General features: G+C 43.0%; 2 protein-coding genes across 2 annotated transcripts; both read left to right on the forward strand.

Annotated features, from left to right (window-relative positions):
* The first annotated feature begins 5,298 nt into the window (after positions 1–5,298).
* LOC110501369 (major histocompatibility complex class I-related gene protein) lies at positions 5,299–6,826 on the forward strand. Its single transcript, XM_021578886.3, has 2 exons — positions 5,299–5,446; positions 5,560–6,826. The coding sequence occupies exons 1-2, from the start codon at positions 5,389–5,391 to the stop codon at positions 6,582–6,584; spliced, it is 1,083 nt and encodes a 360-aa protein (XP_021434561.3). The 5' UTR covers positions 5,299–5,388; the 3' UTR covers positions 6,585–6,826.
* rgcc (regulator of cell cycle) lies at positions 5,560–15,235 on the forward strand. The gene is made up of 5 exons (XM_021578887.3): positions 5,560–8,040; positions 8,408–8,581; positions 11,443–11,553; positions 12,087–12,149; positions 14,328–15,235. The coding sequence occupies exons 1-5, from the start codon at positions 8,007–8,009 to the stop codon at positions 14,333–14,335; spliced, it is 390 nt and encodes a 129-aa protein (XP_021434562.1). The 5' UTR covers positions 5,560–8,006; the 3' UTR covers positions 14,336–15,235.
* Positions 15,236–24,064: the final 8,829 nt, after the last annotated feature.

A 24,064-nucleotide genomic window follows, 5' to 3' on the forward strand; every position in this document is an offset into this window, starting at 1 on the left:
GGTGTCACCTTTTGCACCTCTGATAATCCCCTCTGTGGGGGTGTATGTCACACCTCGGAACCCCAGAGTCAACAGCCAAGTGCAGCTGCAAACACAGGGCCTGTTTGTCCGTTTGCCTGCCTGCTAAAAGAGACACCAGAGGTGTGAAAGTCTCAGCGAGAGCTGGGTCTGCAAAAGAACCCGACAGGAGAGAGCTTTGGAAATGTCCAAATCAAATTGTATTAGTCACATGCTTCGTAAACAACAGGTGGAGACTAACAGTGAAATGCTTTCTTACGGGCCCTTCCCAACAATGCAGAGAGAGAAAATAGAGAAATAATAGAAAAGTAATAATCCATAATAATAAAAGTAATAATAAATACATAATGAGTAATGACAACTTGGCTGTATACACAGGGTAGCAGTAATAATAAATACATAATGAGTAATGACAACTTGGCTGTATACACAGGGTAGCAGTACCTAGTCAATGTGCAGGGGTACGAGGTAATTCAAGTAGATATGTACTGTACATATAACTAGGAATAGAGTGACTAGGCAACAGGATAGATAATTAACAGGAACAGCAGAGTATGTGATGAGTAATGACAACTTGGCTGTATACACAGGGTAGCAGTACCTAGTCAATGTGCAGGGGTACGAGGTAATTCAAGTAGATATGTACTGTACATATAACTAGGAATAGAGTGACTAGGCAACAGGATAGATAATTAACAGGAACAGCCGAGTATGTGATGAGTAATGACAACTTGGCTGTATACACAGGGTAGCAGTACCTAGTCAATGTGCAGGGGTACGAGGTAATTCAAGTAGATATGTACTGTACATATAACTAGGAATAGAGTGACTAGGCAACAGGATAGATAATTAACAGGAACAGCCGAGTATGTGATTCCTTACAGAAATTCCACATGTTTTGCACGTGTGAAATCATGTGAAACTGTGTGTTTTTGGAACACTTCATGTGATATTTCACGTTGATTAAAGCATGAGATTTCACAGATGATACCCTGCGAACAAAAATCTGTTATGATACACACAGTGTTTTCAACTTAAAGATTTGACTACATCGTGCATGTTTTTTAATACAGTAATTATTATTCAACATGTCCTTACCTGGGATTTGAACTCACAACTCCATGGTTCACCGCAGTCAAATTGTCCTGCTACGCCACAATGTCTGTGTCAATGACTAATTTCAGCTGTATTCCTACACATCTCAGCTTTATTAAAAATACAGTCAAGAATAACCAGTATATTTATCGTAGTGATTCAGGTGTAACATTAAAGCAGAATAATATGCCCCAGCAACATTAGACAGAAAAACACTCAAATTGCTGAAATAAGTCAATGTAATCAATGATGAGAGATTAGTCAGAATAAAGTTTTCACTATATATTTTACCTCTTGGTGATGTCATTCGGAAATATAATATTAACGTTAATGCTGTTCGGATGATACACAGCTGTACATTTCGATGAAACAGGGTGAAGCCCCATAATTGCCCGTGTTCCAGACATAAGGAAGTGGATGGTGGCAAATGTTTTACTTTTAAATTTGGACAAAACAGAGATACTAGTTCTAGGTCCGAAGAAACAAAGAGATCTTCTGTTGGATCTGACAATGAATCTTGACGGTTGTATAGTCGTCTCAAATAAAACTGTGAAGGGCCTCGGCTTTACTCTGGACCCTGATTTCTCTTTTGTCGAAAAAATATCAAGAATATTTCAAGGACAGCTTTTCCCATCTTTGTAACATTGCAAAACTCTGAAACTTTTTGTCTAAAAATGATGCAGAAAATCTATGATTTTTGTCACTTCTAAATTAGACATCTGAAATTCTCTACTTTCTGCCTTTTCACCCACTGGGCTGGGATTTTTTATTTTTTTATTTTTTTATTTTTTTTATTTCACCTTTATTTAACCAGGTAGGCTAGTTGAGAACAAGTTCTCATTTACAACTGCGACCTGGCCAAGATAAAGCATAGCAGTGTGAACAGACAACAACACAGAGTTACACATGGAGTAAACAATTAACAAGTCAATAACACAGTAAGAGTCTATATACATTGTGTGCAAAAGGCATGAGGAGGTAGGAGAATAATTACAATTTAGCAGATTAATAACACTGGAGTGATAAATGATCAGATGGTCATGTGCAGGTAGAGATACTGGCGTGCAAAAGAGCAGAAAAGTAAATAAATAAAAACAGTATGGGGAAGAGGTAGGTAAATTGGGTGGGCTATTTACCGATAGACTATGTACAGCTGCAGCGATCGGTTAGCTGCTCAGATAGCAGATGTTTAAAGTTGGTGAGGGAGATAAAAGTCTCCAACTTCAACGCACACCCACTTCTGTTTAGCAGCTAGTGCTAAAATCACAATCCCAGTGGGTCAGACGTTTACATACACTCAATTAGTATTTGCTAGCATTGCCTTTAAATTGCTTAACTTGGGTCCAACGTTTCGGGTAGCCTTCCACAAGCTTCCCACAATAAGTTGGGTGAATTTTGGCCGATTCCTCCTGACAGAGCTGAACCGAGTCAGGTTTGTAGGCCTCCATGCTCGCACACCATTTTTCAGTTCTGCCCACAAATTTTCTATAGGATTAAGGTCAGCGCTTTGTGATGGTCACTCCAATACCTTGACATTGTTGTCCTTAAGTCATTTTGCAACAATTTTGGAAGTATCCTTGGGGTCATTGTCCATTTGGAAGACCCATTTGCAACCATTATGTAGATATAATGAAGCAACAATTTTACTTTTTGGAGAAATGTCCTCTGGTCTGATGAAACAAAATAGAACTGTTTGGCCATTATGACCATCGTTATGTTTGGAGGAAAAAGGTGGAGGCTTGCAAGCCGAAGAACTCCATCCCAACCGTGAAGCACGGGGTGGCAACATCATGTTGTGGGGGTGCTTTGCTGCAGGAGGGACTGGTGAACTTCACAAAATAGATGGAATCATGAGGAGGAAAATGATGTAGATATAATGAAGCAACATCTCAATCAGTCAAAGGTGGAGGCTTGCAAGCCGAAGAACTCCATCCCAACCGTGAAGCACGGGGGTGGCAACATCATGTTGTGGGGGTGCTTTGCTGCAGGAGGGACTGGTGAACTTCACAAAATAGATGGAATCATGAGGAGGAAAATTATGTAGATATAATGAAGCAACATCTCAATCAGTCAAAGGTGGAGGCTTGCAAGCCGAAGAACTCCATCCCAACCGTGAAGCACGGGGGTGGCAACATCATGTTGTGGGGGTGCTTTGCTGCAGGAGGGACTGGTGAACTTCACAAAATAGATGGAATCATGAGGACGAAAATTATGTAGATATAATGAAGCAACATCTCACCACTGGAGCAGTGGCTTCTTCCTTGCTGAGCGGCCTTTCAGGTTATGTCGATAAAGGACTTGTTTTACAGTGGATGTAGATACTTTTGTATCTGTTTCCTCCAGCGTCTTCACAAGGTCCTTTGCTGTGGTTCTGGGATTGATTAGCACTTTTCGCACCAAAGTACGTTAATCTCTAGGAGACAGAACACGTCTCCTTCCTAAGCCATATTTTTATTTTATTTTATTTCACCTTTATTTAACCAGATAGGCAAGTTGAGAACAAGTTCTCATTTACAATTGCGACCTGGCCAAGATAAAGCAAAGCAGTTCGACACATACAACGACACAGAGTTACACATGGAGTAAAACACACATACAGTCAATAATATGAAGGCTGCGTGTTCCCATGGTGTTTATACTTGCGTACTATTGTTTGTACAGATGAACGTGGTACCTTCAGGCATTTGAAAATTGCTCCCAAGGATGAACCAGACTTGTGGAGGTCTACAATGTTTTTCCTGAGGTCTTGGCTGATTTCTTTTGATTTTCCCATGATGTCATGCAAAGAGGCACTGAGTTTGAAGGTAGGCCTTGAAATACATCTACAGGTACACCTCCAGTTGACTCAAATGATGTCAAGAAGCTTCTAAAGCCATTAAATAATTTTCTGGAATTTTCCAAGCTGTTTAAAGGCACAGTCAACTTAGTGTATGTAAACTTCTGACCCACTGGAATTGTGATACAGTGAATTATAAGTGAAGTAATCTGTCTCTGAACAATTGTTGGAAAAATGACTTGTGTCATGCACAAAGTAGTTGTCCTAACTGACTTGTCAAATCTATAGTTGGTTAACAAGAAATTTGTGGAGTGGTTGAAAAACGAGTTTTAATGACTCCAACCTAAGTGTATGTAAACTTCCGACTTCAACTGTACATTATCCATGTCGTTGTTCAGCCACGACTCAGAGAAACGTATTACAGTTCTTCAGGTCCCATTGATAGGATAGTCTCGAACAGAGCTCATCCAGATTGTTCTCCAGTAATTGTACATACGCCAATAGAGTGGAGGGTAGAGGCAGATTATTTATTAACTAAAGGTTATTTTGTCAGGGTGCCCACACGTCGGCCTCTCTTACGCCGTGTTTTCCTTTTACGGGTTTTGGCGATTAGGACCTGGTCTGTTGTGAGCAGTGCATCCTATGCTGCCGACTCACTGAAGTAGAACATTATGTACAAAAAAAGTTAGGATCAGTGCAAAAAAATATACAAAATAGCAGGAACCCGTAAAACGGCAGCTATCCATTGCAGCGTCATTCTATATACAAGCCTCAGGAGCGGACTGGGACCAGAAATCGGCTCTGGCATTTTTATTACACAGGACAAATGATTTCCTTGAGGCCCCACAATGGCCCATATTTTTCTCAAGTCCCCCACACCAGCCAATGTTATTTGTTCAGTCCCACATTATTAGCCAGATAATTATCATTTTGCAAAAAAAATACAAGTAAGACAGGCCCACTAGGCTATAAATGGACCAGCCCATCTAGCATTTGCCCGAAATGCCAGATGGCAGTCCGCCCCTGGTCAGCCTGGAGATGACAGGGAGTTACTATAGCACAGCTGTCTAGTTTTCATGGCTTGGCCTCTGGACACAAGGCCAGATTGTGACATAATTTCCTTAGGCAAGCTCTCAGAAATCATTTGACATGAAATGGAAATAGGATCAAATCAAACCGTGATACAAAACATAAGAAACCACAAAGGAGAGTTTTTGTCAAATGAGAGCCTAATTTAACAGAAGAATAGCTTGGCACACATAAAATACTTTAATAGGCAGACCGAACATGTTTTTTCTCCTACATTATCATAATTGAAATCCCGAATTCTGTTTGAGAAACAGTTTATTGCAGGTTTTTCCAAGGACAGCATATACTAGGCGTTTGCCAAGAAAGTGAAAGTCTGTAAGGCTTAGTGAAAGTGAAAGTGTGCCTTATTATTTGAGAGCTGCCCTAGAAGCATATGAGCGTACAGAAAAATATTGAACACATTCAGAACCATGGTAAAACTGTGTTTCTTTTGGCTTTTTCTTTCATTATACACCATCATAAACGCAGGTAAGATGAACTTTTTATTCTCTGTCATATGTCATTTAGTATTGATTCTAGGAGCTTTTCAGACATTGTAAAAAATATTCACTGATCTTGTTTTCACCTTCACTCACATTCAGGATCTCATTCTCTGTTGGCATTCGCAACTTGTATCTCAGGAGAAGCAACTTTCCCTGAGTGTAGTGTTGTGTTGATGCAGGATGACATTCAAGTTGGCTACTTTGACTCCAACACGGAGCAGTTTATTCACAAGGGACCTTACGCCCCAGACGAAACAGAGGTTGACGTAGCCCAAGATGCAGCTAATGTGTTTGGACACATGTTCCTCAGCATGAAAAGGCGACTGTCAGACCTGAGGTTTCGCTTTAATTCCACAGGGAATATAGATGTTCAGCAGAGAATGGCTGGCTGTGAGATGTTGGATACTGGTGAACCAGGCCTTATTCTGTCCACAGATGCTTTCAATGCAATTTTAGCTGATTTAATATATTACAACATGACACATTATTCATACAATTCCGGAAACCTACTGTCGCCATGGAGTGAGGTGCATCAAACATATGCAAAATGGCGTTATCAGACCATTTACCTACCCATTTGCATAAAAACATTGAAGAAATTTCTGGAGAGATTGAAGAACTTTGTGATGCGTAAAGTGCGTCCCAGAGTCAGGCTCATACAGAAAGCCATGTCTGGAGGAGCCCGTGTGAGCTGTCTGGCGTATGGTTTTTACCCCCGCCACATCAATCTGACCCTGCTGAGAGACGGCCAGCCAATATTAGAACAGGACATGACTGGGGGCCAGTTGCTGCCCAATGGAGACGGGACCTACCAGCTGAGAAAGAGTCTGGAGGTCAACACAGAGGAGCTGCGAGAGAGACACAACTACACCTGCACCACCTCCCACCTCAGTCTGGACAACAAGCTGGATGTCAGCTGGATACCTGAGTCTGGGATCGACAGAGTGGGTCTTTATGTCAAGTCAGGTCCACTGGGCATGGTGGCCATAATTATTCTACTCAGTATTTTCGTTTGTGTAAGGAGGAGAAATGCGGCTGGCTCCCAGACATTGTCACAGCTCTCCAATGCTAATGATGCCCAAGTGGCCGAGCAAATGAGCCTATCTTCACATTCTGAGACCTGATATATTTGCTGCTGCCACTCATGCAAAGACTTCAAAGTGAAAAGCCAATACAATGAAGGGTGATCTAAATTATACAGTATATAGCCTAGTAAAGACACGTATTTTTATGACGCAGTGGTGTATAAGCAATCTGAAAATGTGTACTGACAGTGAGTGCTATGACGTATGTATTGATTTGATATGTAACAAAAGTGTTTTGTACTGCATTAGAGATCCGTAAATAAATCATCATGACACAAAAAGATCATTGGAGTTTGGTTAAGTACAAATGAGGAGCAAGAAATCTTACCCTAGAACAAAAACAGAATATCAGAAATATTGTTTATCCTGCTTATCACACCGTATTTCACATCAGATACCATAGGATATGAATATTCGGTCAGATTCTTGATGTACTGTATTTTATTAGAGGGGCAGCAGACATCAGCCAGCTCCAGGGGCTGCAACTCTACTTCACACCACATGGTGTCGCTCCAAATTAGAATTAGCCTACTACCAGAAACTCAATTAGGTTGCCGGATTTATGTGTAATTCCAGTTCCAGCCCATTCTGACATAGACTAACAAAGATATTGAAAGGGGATATCGCACAGAGACAGTAGTCTATTTTATGAATACATTTCATGCTATGATAGGCTACAAGATTAAACTTATTTTGTTAATTTATGAATGAGACTATTAACAATTATTGAAGAAGATCGGCATTGTCCACATTTCAAATAATACATAGTTAAATAAATTGTTAATTAGTTTAATTAGTTAACAACGTTTTACCACATTCTGTTCAAAAACTGCCCAGTGATAGAAGACGGAAATATCAGGGTCAGGGATATAAATAAAACGTAAAAGAATTACACGTAGTGTATGCCCGGTAAGCATTACATCTCTGACCGCTTAGAGACACACACAAGTTGTTTACAAACACATAGCTACCGGGGATGACGCCAACCAGCGGAGTATCATCCTAGGAATAGAAAACGGTCAATGATAGGCCTTTACCGTAAAATCATGCACAGTGCGTTTTCTCAATTCAATTCAAGGTGCTTTATTGACATGGGAAACATATGTTAATATTGCCAAAGCAAGTGAAGTAGATAATATACAAAAGTGAAATAAACAATAAAAATGAACAGTAAACATTACACTCACAGAAATTACTAAATAATAAGAATTTCTCTCTCCCTTTCCCTATCTCTCCCGCCTCCTCCGAGTCACCGCCCCGCCTGTGGGACGGGGAGACTTTAAAACCAGTCTTGAGACGCCGGACACTTTGTCAGAGGGACAGCGCTTTGCTTTAGCGGACTAGTAGCGGACAGAGCGCGCAGAGTGCAAACACGTTGTTATTGGAGATACCCGCGGAGTTTACTTCGTCCCGAACAAGTTCATTATACTGGATACTTTTGAGATTCACAAGACACGAAAAATGAAGTCTCCAAAGTTGAAGTCTCAAGGCAAATGTAAGTTAGACCATCTCATCTGTTGTTCTGTCGACTTCCACTGGACAATGCACTGAACACTGACCAGGCACGGCGTTATTGGACCTTTCAGAAAGGGAGCCGTGAGGTTATGTGAAGTCGTGCAAGTGTGATTCTTATTCACCAGCTGTTACAATGTAACATTGTTCCAATGTAACATGTGTGTTGCACATATTTCAATGACACAAAAACATCGGTTGCATGGGATAGGCTAAATTAATAGAGAGCTATTTATTTTATTAACTGAAATGAAGTAAAGAAAAATATATTTTGATTGAGAATGGTTGTGGGATAGGCATACCAGTCCAGCCAGTATAGTAACACATGCTTATTCCCTCCGTTATTTCAGCTCAATTCCTTGAGGAGGATGATCTGTCTGACGTGCTGTGTGAGTTCGACGCGGTGATCGAGGATTTCACTTCCCCGATGGAGAAGAGACACTTCCAGTATGACGAGCACCTGAAGACCGTGAAGAGACGGAGCAGTGCCAGCGTCAGTGACAGTGGCATCAGCGACTCAGAAAGTAAGTGAACCTTGCACGCACAGACACACACCAACATACGCACACAGTTGTCCTAATACCCGAAAGACAGTCGAGCAATTGTGCTGGAATGCCTGCAACAGGGTTTGAACCAACGACCTCGCAGCTACAAGGCCAACAGAGGCTACAATTACATAGCCTACAGGGCGGCAACAGTAGCAGTACACACATTCTCAAGTAGTGACAGTACCTATCAGTAGCCTAGATATGTTACTGTTTGCACTTTGAGGCTCACAATTCCTTTTACTCCGTATAGTGCCTGACAGAATTGCCATTCGTGCTAGATTATACATTGTCATGTGTCCCACAAGTGCTCTTCCAGGTCTGCTGAAAACCTATAGCAGGCGGGGACACACAAACACACACTCCCTACAGCCACACACTCCCTGATAAGCATCAATGTTTGACTTGGAACTGGAAACCTTCAATTTCTGAAACAGACCATGCCTCGTGGATGCCTCTGTCTTTGGAAATGCTTTCTCTAACCCTAACCCCAAATCAAATCAAATTTGATTTGATTTGAACCCTAACCATCCTCACTCAGTGCAACTGAATGAGTGGTCTCGCTCTCTCTCTTTCTCTCTCACTCTCGCTCTTTCGCTCTCTCTCTCTCTCGCTCTCTCGCTCTCTCTCTTCCCAGATCAGAGTATCTGCCAGCCTCTCCTCATGTTCAGAATGCCTTCTCACTAACCTACATCACAGACTGACAGTTCTGCTATTGTTGCCCACTCTGGGGTGCAGCTCTCTTTCAGCCATGCATCCATCCATCAGTCCTTACACACAATAGCTCTCCCCTGCATGAGACAGGTCACTCGTCAATGGACTACCATGGAGAGGACAGGACCCACACAGGAATCCTGGACCTAACGTTTTTACACTCGTCTGTAGATAACATGTTCTGGTAACCCTTCACATTAGGTTCCTCTCAAAATCTGTGTACAGTAGTTATGCTATAGTTATTCTGTAATTACTCAAGTAAAAACGTTAAATGGACCTATTATTACGTCGTTTTTTAGTTGTTACTAAAACAGAGAAATGAAATAGGAACTCTCTCTGTGAATGCCAGGCCCCGGTCTTAAACACGCAAAACTGGACACTACCCTTCCTAACTCGTCCTGAGGACGTGAAGTTTGTCGAACACACTACAGAGCACCATGAAGTTATCCTTTCACCTCGTCCCACAGAAATCCCAACCCACTCACACGTGGTTGGGAAATTAAATCAATGTTCACTTGGGGAGCGGGAGCATATTTCTGTCTATGTGTAACTGTGTGAGGTTATCACATTTGGGTTAGGGCCCGAGGCATAGCACAGACACACACACACACAAACACCCCGTATGCTAATGCACAGCTTGACGTCTGGGAGACTTCATAGCTGCTTATGACAATGAAATCTAAGCGCGTACAGGCTATCACAGAGACATGGCTGGCTTGGAATATGGGGGCTTGTGTGCCAAATATGCAGCAGTAGCTCAATCTAAATCCAAGATCTCTGGACCTAGATCAAGGTTTTGTGTGTGTGTGTGTGTGCGTACTTGAATGTGGTGCTGAGAGGTGGAGGTCAGGGGTTACTCTAGGTATGTGCTGTACATCAGAGCCACTCTGTCAGGGTCCAGTGGAACTCTTGAGTGAGGAGAGAAAGAGAGAGAGAGAGAGAAATATATTTTGAGGTTTGCAGGTTAAGCTGCTTATGCTATAGTAGTTAGCCTCATACTCCTAGTCAGACCTGTCAAGAGTGTTAATACAAGGATTAAGTAGCAGACCAGCAGACCTCAATCTAAGCAGGAGTTGAGAAAGGGGTTCCATTACCTTTGAATTGGAGACAGCACAGAGAAGTGGATTCATTTCTGTTGAAAATGACCACAGTAAAACAACTCGTTTTTGGGACGTCCATCCATCTCCAGTACCCACCCAGACTTTATAACATACTTTATAGTCGGACAAAACTCAGCTGTGTAGAATTTAAATGAATTCCACGGTACTGCCCATTTCTATACTGTACGGAGGAGAAACAACTGTTCTCTTACTCTCTCCTTCTCCCAGCACCATTCCTTTCCTGGAAAAAAACAAACAGTGATACAGATCTGTCGTGTTCTGTGGCCGGCTGAAATATCTACTGGCGGAATCAAAGTGTTCATTATGTCACTTATGCAATCACACAGCCAACGCTTTGACCACATAGAGCCTGACTTACCCAGTTTTACCACTGTGGGGGAATGCAGGAGTGAGGGTGGTAACGTGTGTGTGTGTGTGTGTGTGTGTGTGTGTGTGTGTGTGTGTGTACTAGACGTGGCAGAGTTAAATCAAGCACACACTATTTATCACACAGGAGAAATATGTCCCTCTCTGAGTTAGGGTTAGGGCTACATCTCAATAGTTATAGAGAGAGCCAGAGAAAGAGAGAGAGAGAGAGAGAGCCCAGCTGTTAAACAGTGATATTTTGTTTTGTCCCTGTTTGAGGGGCCCTCATTGACTTCCCACCACCCTCTACTCATGTCCCTGCTCTGACCCTTTCACGCTAACCAGATGACTTCTGTCAACTTATGAGTTAGGGAGCCCAGTCTGCTTGTGTGTGTGTGTGTGTGTGTGTGTGTGTGTGTGTGTGTGTGTGTGTGTGTGTGTGTGTGTGTGTGTGTGTGTGTGTGTGTGTGTGTGTGTGTGTGTGTGTGTGTGTGCAAGTGTGTGCAAGTGTGTGTGAGTGTGCAAAACATATGGATGTGGCAATAGGCCCTACAGCTGCTTCGGGCATACAGAAAGGTGATCAGTCTTTTAATCTCTCCCTTTCTCTCTCGCTCTCTCCTCCTCTCTCCTCCTCTCTCTTCCTCTCTTTCTCTCTCTCAGGCGCTGGGTCGCTCAACAGGAACAGCTTCAGTTTCAGTGATGAGAGACTGAACTCTCCCAATGTCTTTTCCCCCTCTCCCACCTCCCCCCCACCTCTCACATCACCCAAAGGTGAGCCTCGACACACACACGAATGCATGCACACACACTCGCACACACAAAAATGCAAGCGTGCACACACACAACCGTCAGCATTCTCACCTTTACACACACACGTCATTCTGCCTACAACTTTTCTATACTGAATGCAAAGTCTTGTCCCAGTTGGACAACAGGAGACATTTGCCAAAATGCAGCTCAGTATCACTCCTGTTTAGACAGAAGGATAGATGCAGGATTAAACATGATGTGTGTTTTAGGAGAATGTTACAATAGGCAGGCCTATTACCTTAGGCTTAGAGCACTTCAGCTATCCTCAGCTATTCCAATGCGTCACCTATTAACTAATTAGCGTTCAAGTGACTCACTCTTCTTGTTTAGTATTGTAGTAGGTATGTATATATTTGTAGTAGATAATGCCATGTAATGTTCGATTCACATAATGCAGGATGCATGTTCATTTGAGGTTATACAATTGCAGGCGGACAATACAGTTCTACTCTGTTCTATTCTATCATCTGACCCTCTTTCTATGTTGTTTACAGCCAAACTGGGAGACACTAAAGAACTGGAGGACTTCATTGCTGACCTTGACAAGACGTTAGCAAGTAAGCGCTAATAGCTTACACCATTCACAGTACACTGTAAAAAGTAACTGCCTAACTCATTAGAGACATTAGGTAGTGGCAACTCAAACATCTCCAATGGTCAGTAGAACTCAAATCATAAAAGTAGTACAAACTCAGATCTCAAAAAGATTTGTTATCACTTCATGTTTTTGAGAATTGTTAACAAATATTAGGGGATTGAGAAAATATAACTGTATTTATTTATGTTCTGCTAATCTAGTTATTCCATTTCTAGAAGTTATTGTGATTTAATATTTTAAAGTCAATATAACATTTATTCAAAACTGTAAGTTGTTCTTACTTGATTCTATTATGTTTTACGTCTTTACTTCAAATAATAAAGTAATAGTCAGACACATTGATATTTGCGTAAAAAACATGATTTATCTGTGTTGTGCTGATATAGAATGACTACGTTTTTGCAAGTTATGAATACTTCATAGTGCCACTCGGCTTTGTCTTTAGAGGATTTATGATACTTGTAGACAATGCTGTAGGCACGTTTGAAGAAAGAAAAATATATTTCTAGTATATAGTATTAAGTCGTTTTTTTTGTGCTACGAGATGTAATTGATCATGATGAACAGATATCAAAGCCGTCGGACAAATTGAGGTTCAATAATGAGACAAGCCATTCCCACCATTAACGAGGTCATGTGCGCCGGTCTTAATGACAGAGGCGAATGCATCATCCTGTAATGCTTACAGCTCTATATCCAGTTACTGCTCTGAGTACTTGTGCTCAACAATGCTCGCTAAGGTGGGTTAAAATGACAAATCGTCAGATACATAAAGCTAAATGTTAAACATTAAGACACGATCACTGAAAATGACTAATCAGAACTACTTACGACTTAACCTTGAATATGATTGGAATGAAGGTTAATCATTGAAGTAAAAGAGACCCTACATTTGAATGTTGACTACAACAAATACTCATGTTCAAGTAACTGCAAGCATTCTAGTTCAGACTACATAACACCATTTAATGCCAACAAGCTCATAAAACACAAAACAGTTAAGTATTTACAACTTAAAAAGATAACAATATGGGCGGTGATGATGTGATTTTATTACGTTAAGTATTGAACACTGACGGGTTTCCACAAAACGGGTTTCCACAAAACCAAAATGTTAGAACAAATGATTATTATTTATTTTTTTACAATTTACTCAGTCAAGGGTGTGTGTTCTCTATGCTAACTATGTTAGATATGCTAACCACCACATGATTGTTACGCCTTGCTGTTTTTCTGAAACAATAAGCTCTTAGCTGTCAGCTCTAAACAGGGTTGAGGTATGGGGATGTATGAGGATGTATGGATAGACCCATGTAAGGCCTCGAGGGAAAGGGAAGATATCCCTTTCAGCTGTCACTCATGTCATTATGTCTTGTCACACACACACACTCACACACATACACACACTCACACACACACACACACTCACACACATACACACACTCACACACATACACACACTCACACACATACACACACTCACACACACACACACACACACACACACACACACACACACACACACACACACACAGCAGCCTATGTACGAATGTAACCAGAGAGAGAGCCTAGTTTATGTGGCGGGTACAGACCAACATAGCTCAGTTTATTTGTTTTGGACCAATCCTTTACTACAGTAGTCCAGGGTGTTGGAACTTGCATCAGGGCGGTTACATTGGAATGTGCCAGCGTAAAACCTGGGGTGGAATATCAACTGTAAATGTCAGCTTCGGAATTGGAATTACCAATGGAAGTGTTATGATGCTTTTCTTAACAGAGAAGGCCAGGCGGTTAGAGTACTGAATGTTCCTCATTCAAACCAATGGGGCGGTTAGTCATTCAGTCACACCACGCGATGGGACAGCAAGTCACGTAAAGTAAAGGGACAGTCAGTTATTTGTCATTCAGGTTAAGCAGAGCCTGGCATTTTTATTAGGGTCTACAGTGTTAATGATGGCTGCCAAGTAAAACTGCCCCACACCTCCAAACTAAGAATAGTGTTGGACTGCCAAGGAGCCAGAGAGGCTATTGCTAAGCACTGTGTGTGTGTGTGTGAATTTGTCTATCCATCTGTCCTGAGGTACGAAGAGGAGTCTACAGTCCATTACTAATCAAACGTCTGTCTGTCTCTCCTTAGGCATGTGACACGGAGCCGAAGAGAAGTGGCAGAGACCCTTTTTTGGAGAGTAGCCATCGCGAGGAAGGGACACCCTGTCCAGCACCCCAGAACACACACACACACACACACACATACACACACACACACACACCAGGAGTGCTGTGAACATAGCACAGGGAGAGTCACAGTGACCGTCAGGCTTGCTGAGCAACTTCATCTAAAGTCTGTGTCCCAATATTATAAGACAGCGTCATCTCCTTGTCTCCTTTCCTTCTCATCGTCTCATTTCCCTCATGATCTGAGCTGATTGGACTGGATTGTTTTTTCTAGGTTTGCACGGTAAGAATGGGCTAATCTGAAATGGAACCTCATGTTCTATTGCACTATATGGCATAGAGTGATATTTCGTACGCAGCCCCAGTTTATAAACTATTAGCAGTCATGGAAGAGAAGAGACTAGGGGAGGAGATTAAGAAGGAGACAAGGAAAGGAAGCTTTGTAAAAGTATTGGGACACTGTTAGACAGACAAACACCATCTCACATACACGGGACAGGCTGTGCGTCCTTTATACATAACTTGAGCTGGAAGAGTATTTAAGAAATGTCTTTTTACAGTATAAGTATATTTGTAATTGTATAGAGATGGTCATTGTAAATGTATCAATACTACTTTTTTTGTGAAATATATTTTTGTATCTATGTGTAAATAATAATTGTTTCAAATTCTATTACCTTGGTATTAAAAAGCGTATGATAAGTTTAAGGTTTGGCACACGTTGACTGAAGTTGAGATGTTTGATATTTCTAACGAATGCAAACTAAAATCTGGATTAGCTCTGAAAAACTGGAATGCAACAAAATGTATTGAATACAGCTAATATCAATTGCCTACCAGAGAATATTAAAATGAAATATTGTTTTAAAATATCTCTTCTCGTTTTTACCTCCTGCTTGCTTTATTGGTCTCCCTTTTAACAGGGCTATATTGGGGGGAGTTTGAGTGACAGCTGGTCACTGGCCACGCCTTGGCACTGAAGGACTGTGTCCCTCTGTGTCCCTGTCTCTATGACTTCTATGAGTGGTAGTCAGTGACCTGCTGTTGGTGTCTGTGCAGCTCTGTACACAGCTCTGTGGGGCGTAGACAGACATACTGAAATAGACATTCCAATTCCCAGGGCTCTTGTGATCATTACTCAACCCTTCAGCAAAGCCAGTGGTTATGAAACTATGGCTATTTATAGACTGAGGTTGGTGAATGGCAGGTGGGGTTAGGAGGTGTCTATAAGGGATGTCCTATTGGTCAGGGTCACAGGTCGTTGAGAAAAGACAGACTTCCCCCCAGCGGCTCCACAGTAACATTACAGCTAGCGATGATGAGGAGTTCACCTTTTTCTACTGGGATCTTTTGGCTAATTTTGTTTTCATTTCAAATGACTCACGAAAGACCAGAGTTAAAGAGTTTGGAGACTCTCCTCTGACTGCCATCCCTATCTGCATGTGACTGAAGCAGCCAGATATCTGCCAGTCTGTGTTAATGCAACCATGGGAGCAGGAAGCTGGCAGAGACCCACCCTCCATTTTGTTTCTTTAGTACAGTTGGCACAGGGCAAAGCAGAGCCCACTACAGCCCAGCCGCAGTCCACCTGTTGGCATTGTCCTGTGCCAGGGAGAAACTGGGTCCGGGTAGACATGTTGACACAACACATGATCCCTCGGGGCCCGATGGTCTCTTGGCTTCTAAAACAATGCACCCTGCCGGCAGCGCCGGGCGTCTTTTTGGCACTGCTAGCATGTTGGGAATGGCGCTGCATGGGCTTGGCAGTTGGCAGTGGACCCGGCCTCTAGATCCCAGAGAGATGCCAGCCGCATCCAGGGGCACTGGGCTGGAAGTGTGGGAAAGACGAGGGACATGGATCAGGTAAGGGGGCAGTGGGGTAGATGGCAGGGTGTGGACGTTGGGCAAGCAGGTGTATTAGTTGGGTAGAGGTCTCGGAGGGTTATTCAATGGGGGATGGTGGTGAAATAGGTAGGAGGAGCAGATGGCAATATTTGGACTCTTACAGTTCTCTACAATGATGCATGGGGAAGCGTCAGCTGGTTTGGACTGAACTGAGAAGTCTAAACCATTCACCTTATGATCATGCAATGGTAAAGTGTTTTCAATGCACCTGTCAAAGCCAGTTTGGTCATAGATGTTTCACTATGAATATGCACATACACACACACACACGTTGTTTTCATCAGAAGAGAAAAGGTTGCAAATGTGTTCAATGCTTCCGGTAATCAGTACATAATACTACTCAAAATTGTATATAGTAGCTTTATCTGTAGTCAATCAGGGACAATATAGGGAAAGATCTAGGCAACAGAGACTGGCAAATCTTTATGATTTTTGACAACATTTGGGCATGCAGAGATGCAGAGAATGAAGTTGGGTTACTTCTAAGTCATCATATCCAACATTGTGACCTTCCATTATAGAGCTTTCCTTTGGTGTGGATTGAGGTGTATACAATCGTGGCCAAAAGATTTGAGAATGACACAACTATTAATTTTCACAAAGTTTGCCGCTTCAGTGTCTTTAGATAATTTTGTCAGCTGTTACTATGGAATACTGAAGTATAATTACAAGCATTTCATAAGTGTCGAAGGCTTTTATTGACAATTACATGAAGTTGATGCAAATAGTCAATATTTGCAGTGTTGACCCTTCCTTTTTCAAGACCTCTGCAATCCGCCCTGGCATGCTGTCAATTAACTTCTGGGCCACATCCTGACTGATGGCAGCCCATTCTTGAATAATCAATGCTTGGAGTTTGTCAGATTTTGTGGGTTTTTGTTTGTCCACCCGCCTCTTGAGGATTGACCACAAGTGCACAATGGGATTAAGGTCTGGCCATGGTTTCCTGGCTATGGACCCAAAATATCAATATTTTGTTCCCCGAGCCACTTAGTTATCACTTTTGCCTTATAGCAAGATGCACCATCATGCTGGAAAAGGCGTTGTTCGTCACCAAACTGTTCCTGGATGGTTGGGAGAAGTTGCTCTCGGAGGATGTGTTGGTACCATTCTTTATTCATGGCTGTGTTCTTAGGTAAAATTGTGAGTGAGCCCTTGGCTGAGAAGTAACCCCACACATGAAGGGTCTCAGGATGCTTTACTGTTGGCATGACACAGGACTGATGGTAGCGCTCACCTTGTCTTCTCCGGACAAGCTTTTTTCCGGGTGCCCCAAACAATCGGAAAGGGGATTCATCAGAGGAAATGACTTTACCCCTGTCCTCAGCAGTCCAATCCTTGTACCTTTTGCAGAATATCAGTCTGTCCCTGATGTTTTTCCTGGAGAGAAGTGGCTTCTTTGCTGCCCTTCTTGAAACCAGGGCATCCTCCAAAAGTCTTCACCTCTCTGTGCGTGCAGATGCACTCACACCTGCCTGCTGCCATTCCTGAGCAAGCTCTGTACTGGTGGTGCCCCGATCCCGCAGCTGAATCAACTTTAGGAGACGGTCCTGGCACTTGCTGGACTTTCTTGGGCGCCCTGAAGCCTTCTTCACAACAATTGAACTGCTCTCCTTGAAGTTCTTGATGATCTGATAAATGGTTGATTTCGGTGCAATCTTACTGGCAATATTCTTGCCTGTGAAGCCCTTTTTGTGCAACACAATGACGACGGGCACGTGTTTCCTTGCAGGTAACCATGGTTGACAAAGGAAGAACAATGATTCCAAGCACCACCCTCCGTTTGAAGCTTCCAGTCTGTTACTCGAACTCAATCAACATGACAGAGTGATCTCTACTAACCTATAAGACCAGTCTTTGTAATGAATACATGGAATTGGAGTGTGATGATACCGATGAATGATTCCTGCACACAATGTGTTTATTTTCCATTTTCTTATTGACCAGGAATTATATTTGATTTGTTGTAGGAAATTGTTTGGTGAAAAATGCATAAAATGAGAGTAATTTCACATAATTCTGCACCTTTTGATAGTTGTACTTCCAATTTTGATCACCATGATTTATGACTGCAAAGAAAATCTATTGATCTACTGGGAAAAAAAATGTTAAATCGAACTTTCTGTTTTGCCTGCTTGGATTCAAGAGAAATGTATGTTTGTGTTAATCTTTTTGCAGATAGCCGTGTTCTTGTGATTAACGTATCATACAGTGTTGATGAATGTATTTATGTTTTGAAATGGCAACTACATTTTGAAAATGCATTTACTGTTTTGCAAAAGGCCACAGAGTTCTGTGTCTCGAGAACACTGTTTTGAAAATCGACAACATTGCTCAAAGTAGTGCTTGTATGCGATCAAAAAAAACTGCAACAAGATTTCTACAAATGCAAAGCAGTTCTTTCTACAGTTATTCAGTTACCGTGTCCTGCTGTGTAGTTTCTCAAGTTTCCCATTCATTATGATGAAGACATGTTCTTTTAAGTCAATTTGACAGACCTATGACCTAACAAGACATCTGTGTGACTATCATGACTCACTCTGCTATGAGGAAATGATGATGCAGACAACTACTGCTATGTTTGGTCTAAAATGGACAATTAGCCAAAGATTCACCTCATATTTGTCTACGAATGGATATTAGTCAGCATGGCAAGAGATGGAGAATACTCCAATGAAGGGAACCCACCCACATCTCCAATCTGATTTCACACAATCCCAAGACTCCCATGACCTCCCACACGCACGGACACACACACACATACACACACAAAAAAACACACACACGTCTTACTATACTTGTGAGGAATGTTTGGGGACCAACAATTTATTTTCATTCAAAATCCTATTTTCCTTAACCTCTAACCCTAAATCTAACCCTAACCCCAATTCTTACCCACTAACCCCTAACCCTAATTCTAACTCTAAACCTAACCCTTGAAACTAAACCCAACTCTTACCCACTGATCCCTAACCCTCATTCTAATCCTAACCTATCCCCTAAGCCTAAAATGGCCTTTTTAATAACCTGCAAAATGTCCTCACTTTTCTGAATTTTAGTTGGTTTACTATTCTTGTGAGGACTTTTGGTACTCAGTGCCATTTAAGATGTGGGAGGATTATTTGATAAAAATGTATGAGCATGACATTTTTATGAGCATGGCCTTATTTCTATTGCAGCATGTTGAATGTCCAACCCAACAGATCCACAGATGACGCAATTTCTATTGTACTCCACACTGCCCTTTCCCTGGACAAAAGGAACACCTACATGAGAATGCTATTCATTGACTTCAGCTCAGTGTTCAACACCATAGTGCCCTCAAAGCTCATCACTAAGCTAAGGACCCTGGGACTAAACACCTCCCTCTGCAACTGGATCCTGGACTTCCTGACGGGCCGCCCCCCAGGTGGTAAGGGTAGGTAACAACACATCTGGCACACAGAAATAGGGAGATAGAGATTAGCATTTTTTTCACTTTCACTTACTTAGCTAGCAAACGCAGCTACAGTGCCCTCCACTAATATTGGCACCCTTGGCAAAAACAATGTCTTTGCTGTTTATCCTCTTGGTCTTTCATTCAAAATATTCACAAAAATCAAACATTTAATTGAAGAAAAAATGAAATAAATATTTTTCTCCAAAAAATATATGTGGCACCCCTAGAAATTCTTATGAGTAAAATCTTACTTAAGTATATTCCCATTCATATTTTTATGTTTTTAAGTTCACCTGAGTGATTAGGAACACTTAAGTGGTAAGCCATTACTTCCTGTTTCACTGGGGTATAAATATGAGGTCACACACAGGCCAAGTTCACATAGTCTTCCATCACTATGGGAAAGACCCGAGAATACAGTAATGATGTGCGGCAAAAGGTTGTTGAGCAGCACACATCAGAAAATGTTTATAAGAAAATAGCTCTACGGTTGAAAATGCCCATTTCCACTATCAGGGCAATAATTAAGAAGTCTAAAGCAACTGGAGATGTTAACAATCGGCCTGGAAGAGGACGTGTGTCTATATTGACCCCACGCACAGTGAGGAGGATGGTTTGAGTGGACAAATGGAGAATTGCAAATGTTAGTTGGGTCTTGGGGTCAGAAGGTCTCCAAGACTACAATCAGACGCCACATACATAACCACAAGTTGTTTGGGAGGGTTGCCATAAAAAAAGCCTTTGCTGTCATCAAACAACAAACTCAAGTGCCTGCAGTTTGCCAAACGTTACTGGAACTTTCAATGGGACTGGATTCTATGGTCAGATGAGACCAAAATAGAGCTTTTTGGAAACAAACACCAGAGGTGGGTTTGTCGTAGACAGAAAGATAGCCATGCAGAAAAGTACCTCATCCCCACTGTGAAGTATGGGGGTGGATCTTTCATGTTGTGGGGCTGTTTTTCATCCAAAGGCCCTGGACAACTTGTTAGGATACATGGTTTCATGGACTCCATCAAATACCAGCAGATATTAAATCAAAATCGGACTGCCTCCTGTGCCTGCTCCCCGCACTCGCCCTGAGGTGCGTGTCATCAGCCCGGTACCACCAGTGCCGGCACCACGCACCAGATCTCCAGTGCGCCTCCACAGTCCAGTACGTCCTGTGCCTCCTCACCGCACTCGCCCTGAGGTGCGTGTCTTCAGCCTGGTGCCACCTGTACCGGTCCCACACACCAGGCGTCCAAGTGCGCCTCCACAGTCCAGTACGTCCTGTGCCTGCTCCCCGCACTCGCCCTGAGGTGCGTGTCTTCAGCCCGGTACCACCAGTGCCGGCCCCACGCATCAGATCTCCAGTGCGCCTCCAGAGTCCAGAGCTTCCGGCGACAGTTCCCAGTCCAGAGCTTCCTGGTGACAGTTCCCAGTCCAGAGCTTCCGGGCGACAGTTCCCAGCCCGGGGTTTCCGGCGACGGTTCCCAGTCCGGGGCCTCCGGCGACGGTTCCCAGCCCGGGGTTTCCGGCGACGGTCCCCAGCCCGGGGTCTCCGGCGACGGTTCCCAGTCCGGGGCCTCCGGCGATGATCCGCAGTCCAGAGCCTCCGGGCGATGATCCAAGGTCCGGTTCTACAAAGGCGGAGGGATCAGCGTAAGGAGGGGGGGCTGCATCCAGAACCGGAGCCGCCACAGAGGATAGATGCCCACCCGGACCCTCCTGTATTGTCTAGGGTTTTTGTTTGTCTAGGTATTTGTATGTCTATGGTGGCCTGATATGGTTCCCAATCAGAGGCAGCTGATTATCGTTGTCTTTGATTGGGGATCATATTTAGGTAGCCATTTTCCTTTTTGTGTTGGTGGGTTTTTGTCTATGTGTAGTTGCTTGTCAGCACTCATTTGTATAGCTTCACGCGTCATTTTGTTATTTTGGTTAGTTTGTTCAGTGTTCATTCTTAATATAATAAAGATTCATGCGACGAACGTGACATTCGGACATATTCACCGTTCTGATGTGTAAGACACTGATGTGAAAATAATTATCTCCACATGTCTGACTCTCAATTACGGTGATAAGTCTGTGCGTGCCTGTTTGCCTGCATGTGTGTGTGGGTGAGCGTACCGTGCGCGTGTGTTGGTATCGAATGCTTCCCTCAGGCCAGAATGCTTCCCTCAGCTTGGGCACAGTGATTTAAAGTGATGGGACACCGAGACTTCGGCCTTTCCTCTTCCTTCAGTTCTGCCATTGTGATTGTATCCCCCTCCCCTCTGAGCCCCAGTGTCATTAATGACCTCTCACACAAAAAGGCCAGGCCAGCACAGGGGGACAGGGCTAAGAATGGGCCAAATCTTCAGACTAGTTTCACAGCCAAATGTATGGCAATAGTGTATCCTCACTATCTATATTCATACAGTATGTACAGCTTTAATCTATCTCCAACTTCTCAGGCCTGGGAGAAAGCCAGTTATGAAGACTGTAAGCATCACATCATTATCCCAGATGGGTCTATGCTGTGGTGACCACTCCTCTCCTATTGTCAGCTAAGACTGTCTGTCTGGATTCCATCTGTTGCTTCTGCTGCCTGCTGTATAGAGGATGTCCACCTTTTCAACAATCGATCTCTCTCTGCATCATTCGCTTTCTCAGTGCCTTGACTCGGAGATAGGCCTGGTGCTGCCCTGTCTCCTTAACACTAGTGCCACAAACTTGGGCTATGGGAGTTAGAATAGATTGGATGAGTGAGGTTGCATTGTTTTAATGCATTGTTTAGATGGGTTACAGGAGCCGAGCTCTATAACAGTGAAAGAAGGGATGCAAATGTGAGTCCAGAGAAATGAGACTAGAGATAAGCCCCTTTAGCCGATGCTTACCTGGGAGAAAGAGGGAGAGATAGAGATTGAGACAAAGAGAGGCAGAAAGAGACAACTATACATGTTGAATCAGCACCGTTCGCCGACACCCAGCAGGTGATCGCGAACACACCACGGCCACCCACTGCTTTTAAGCGTTCGTCGGCGTCTCATGTTTTTGCATTTTTACATCCGTGACCAGAGTCTGTGACATGAAGGGCGTCTTGGTTTACATCTAAACGTAGCAGCCCATTGGCCTGCCGCCACAGAAAGAGAAGCTGTCCTCTGCACATGTGTTTTTATCTCTGTATTTACCGCCACAGTCTCAGCTCCGAGCCTCACTCCACTTACGGCAGAACAAGACAGCCTCTTTCATTTCTGGTAAAGAACCAAGTCTACAACTCACACAATGACAAGGGTGTGGGTGAGAGAGAGTGTGAGAGATTGAGAGAAAGAGAGAGAACGAGTGAGAAAAAGAAGGCGAGAGAGATGTGGAAAAACAAGTCAAAGCAAACTGTTCCCCACATTAAAACCCCCAACAGAATGGGAAATATGTAGCCCAGTAATTGAGTTAATAGCGTTGGTGAGTGTAAAATTGCTGTGTAATCTCTTCAAGGGCAGATAAATGTGTGTGTAATGCGAATGAGATGTGAAAAATTTTGCTAGACTAATTCAGCTAACAGCTTTTGTTCACTACCCAGCTAGCGGTGAGGAATCGGCCCAGAAGCGGCCCTCTTCTGGGGGGCCGGAACTGATTGGATCGTCCCGGAATCGGGTGTCGGACTCAGCCCGGAATCAAAATGAATGACTGCCAAAATCGGCCCAACTACATCAGGCTGTTTCCGTCTACAAGAATCCTCCACAGAAGCAGCCCGATGCAAATTTTTATAAACGCACACAAAATTACCCGATTTAGTCATTTTAAATACTACTATTATACATTGTATACATACAAATGATACCCATCCACAAAAAAACATTTTGTGTCGGAGGAAACACCATACGTGAACATGAACATGCTTTAAAGTGAATTCTGTTTGCGAGTTTGACATTTCCTGTCAATTTAAAAGCATATTTTAGGTTACTAATTACATTTCTCGAAGCACAGGGCACTATTAATTACTAACACTACTAATTCTGAGGTTCTAACAGATGTCAAGATAAAAAGGACAACAGCTTGGTCCCTTCTCTCCAATCCTTTCAACTCCATGCACCATCCCTTTCTCTCCCATCTTCCCGATCCTCTCACTAATTGGATCTCTTTACCCTTTCCTCTTCTGTCTATCCATCTTCCCCAACAACCATCCCCCTGGCTAGGTTAGGGAGGTGGGTCTCCCTCCCTCCCCCACATCTTTCCCCCCCATCCCTGTGGCATCAAGATCAAGAGGTGTGTTGGCCGTTGTTTACTTTGGCATCAAGCCCCTTTCATTTAGTCCTGGTTCAGGCGTGACTGGAGTCTCTGTAACTCCTGGACCCTAGAAGCAAGGAAGGTCTCAGTTTAGTGCACACACACAC

Source organism: Oncorhynchus mykiss, chromosome 22 (assembly GCF_057628025.1).
Source record: "Oncorhynchus mykiss isolate SJ-2025 chromosome 22, ASM5762802v1, whole genome shotgun sequence".
In the NCBI taxonomy this organism is placed as follows: domain Eukaryota; kingdom Metazoa; phylum Chordata; class Actinopteri; order Salmoniformes; family Salmonidae; genus Oncorhynchus; species Oncorhynchus mykiss.

Bases quoted from the DNA above. Each gene is read 5' to 3' on its own strand.
- LOC110501369 (XM_021578886.3), top strand. From the start codon at position 5,389: ATGGTAAAACTGTGTTTCTTTTGGCTTTTTCTTTCATTATACACCATC. The intron at 5,447-5,559 runs GTAAGATGAACT...ACTCACATTCAG, and splicing joins ATACACCATCATAAACGCAG to GATCTCATTCTCTGTTGGCA.
- rgcc (XM_021578887.3), top strand. From the start codon at position 8,007: ATGAAGTCTCCAAAGTTGAAGTCTCAAGGCAAAT. The intron at 8,041-8,407 runs GTAAGTTAGACC...CCGTTATTTCAG, and splicing joins GTTGAAGTCTCAAGGCAAAT to CTCAATTCCTTGAGGAGGAT. The intron at 8,582-11,442 runs GTAAGTGAACCT...TCTCTCTCTCAG, and splicing joins TGGCATCAGCGACTCAGAAA to GCGCTGGGTCGCTCAACAGG.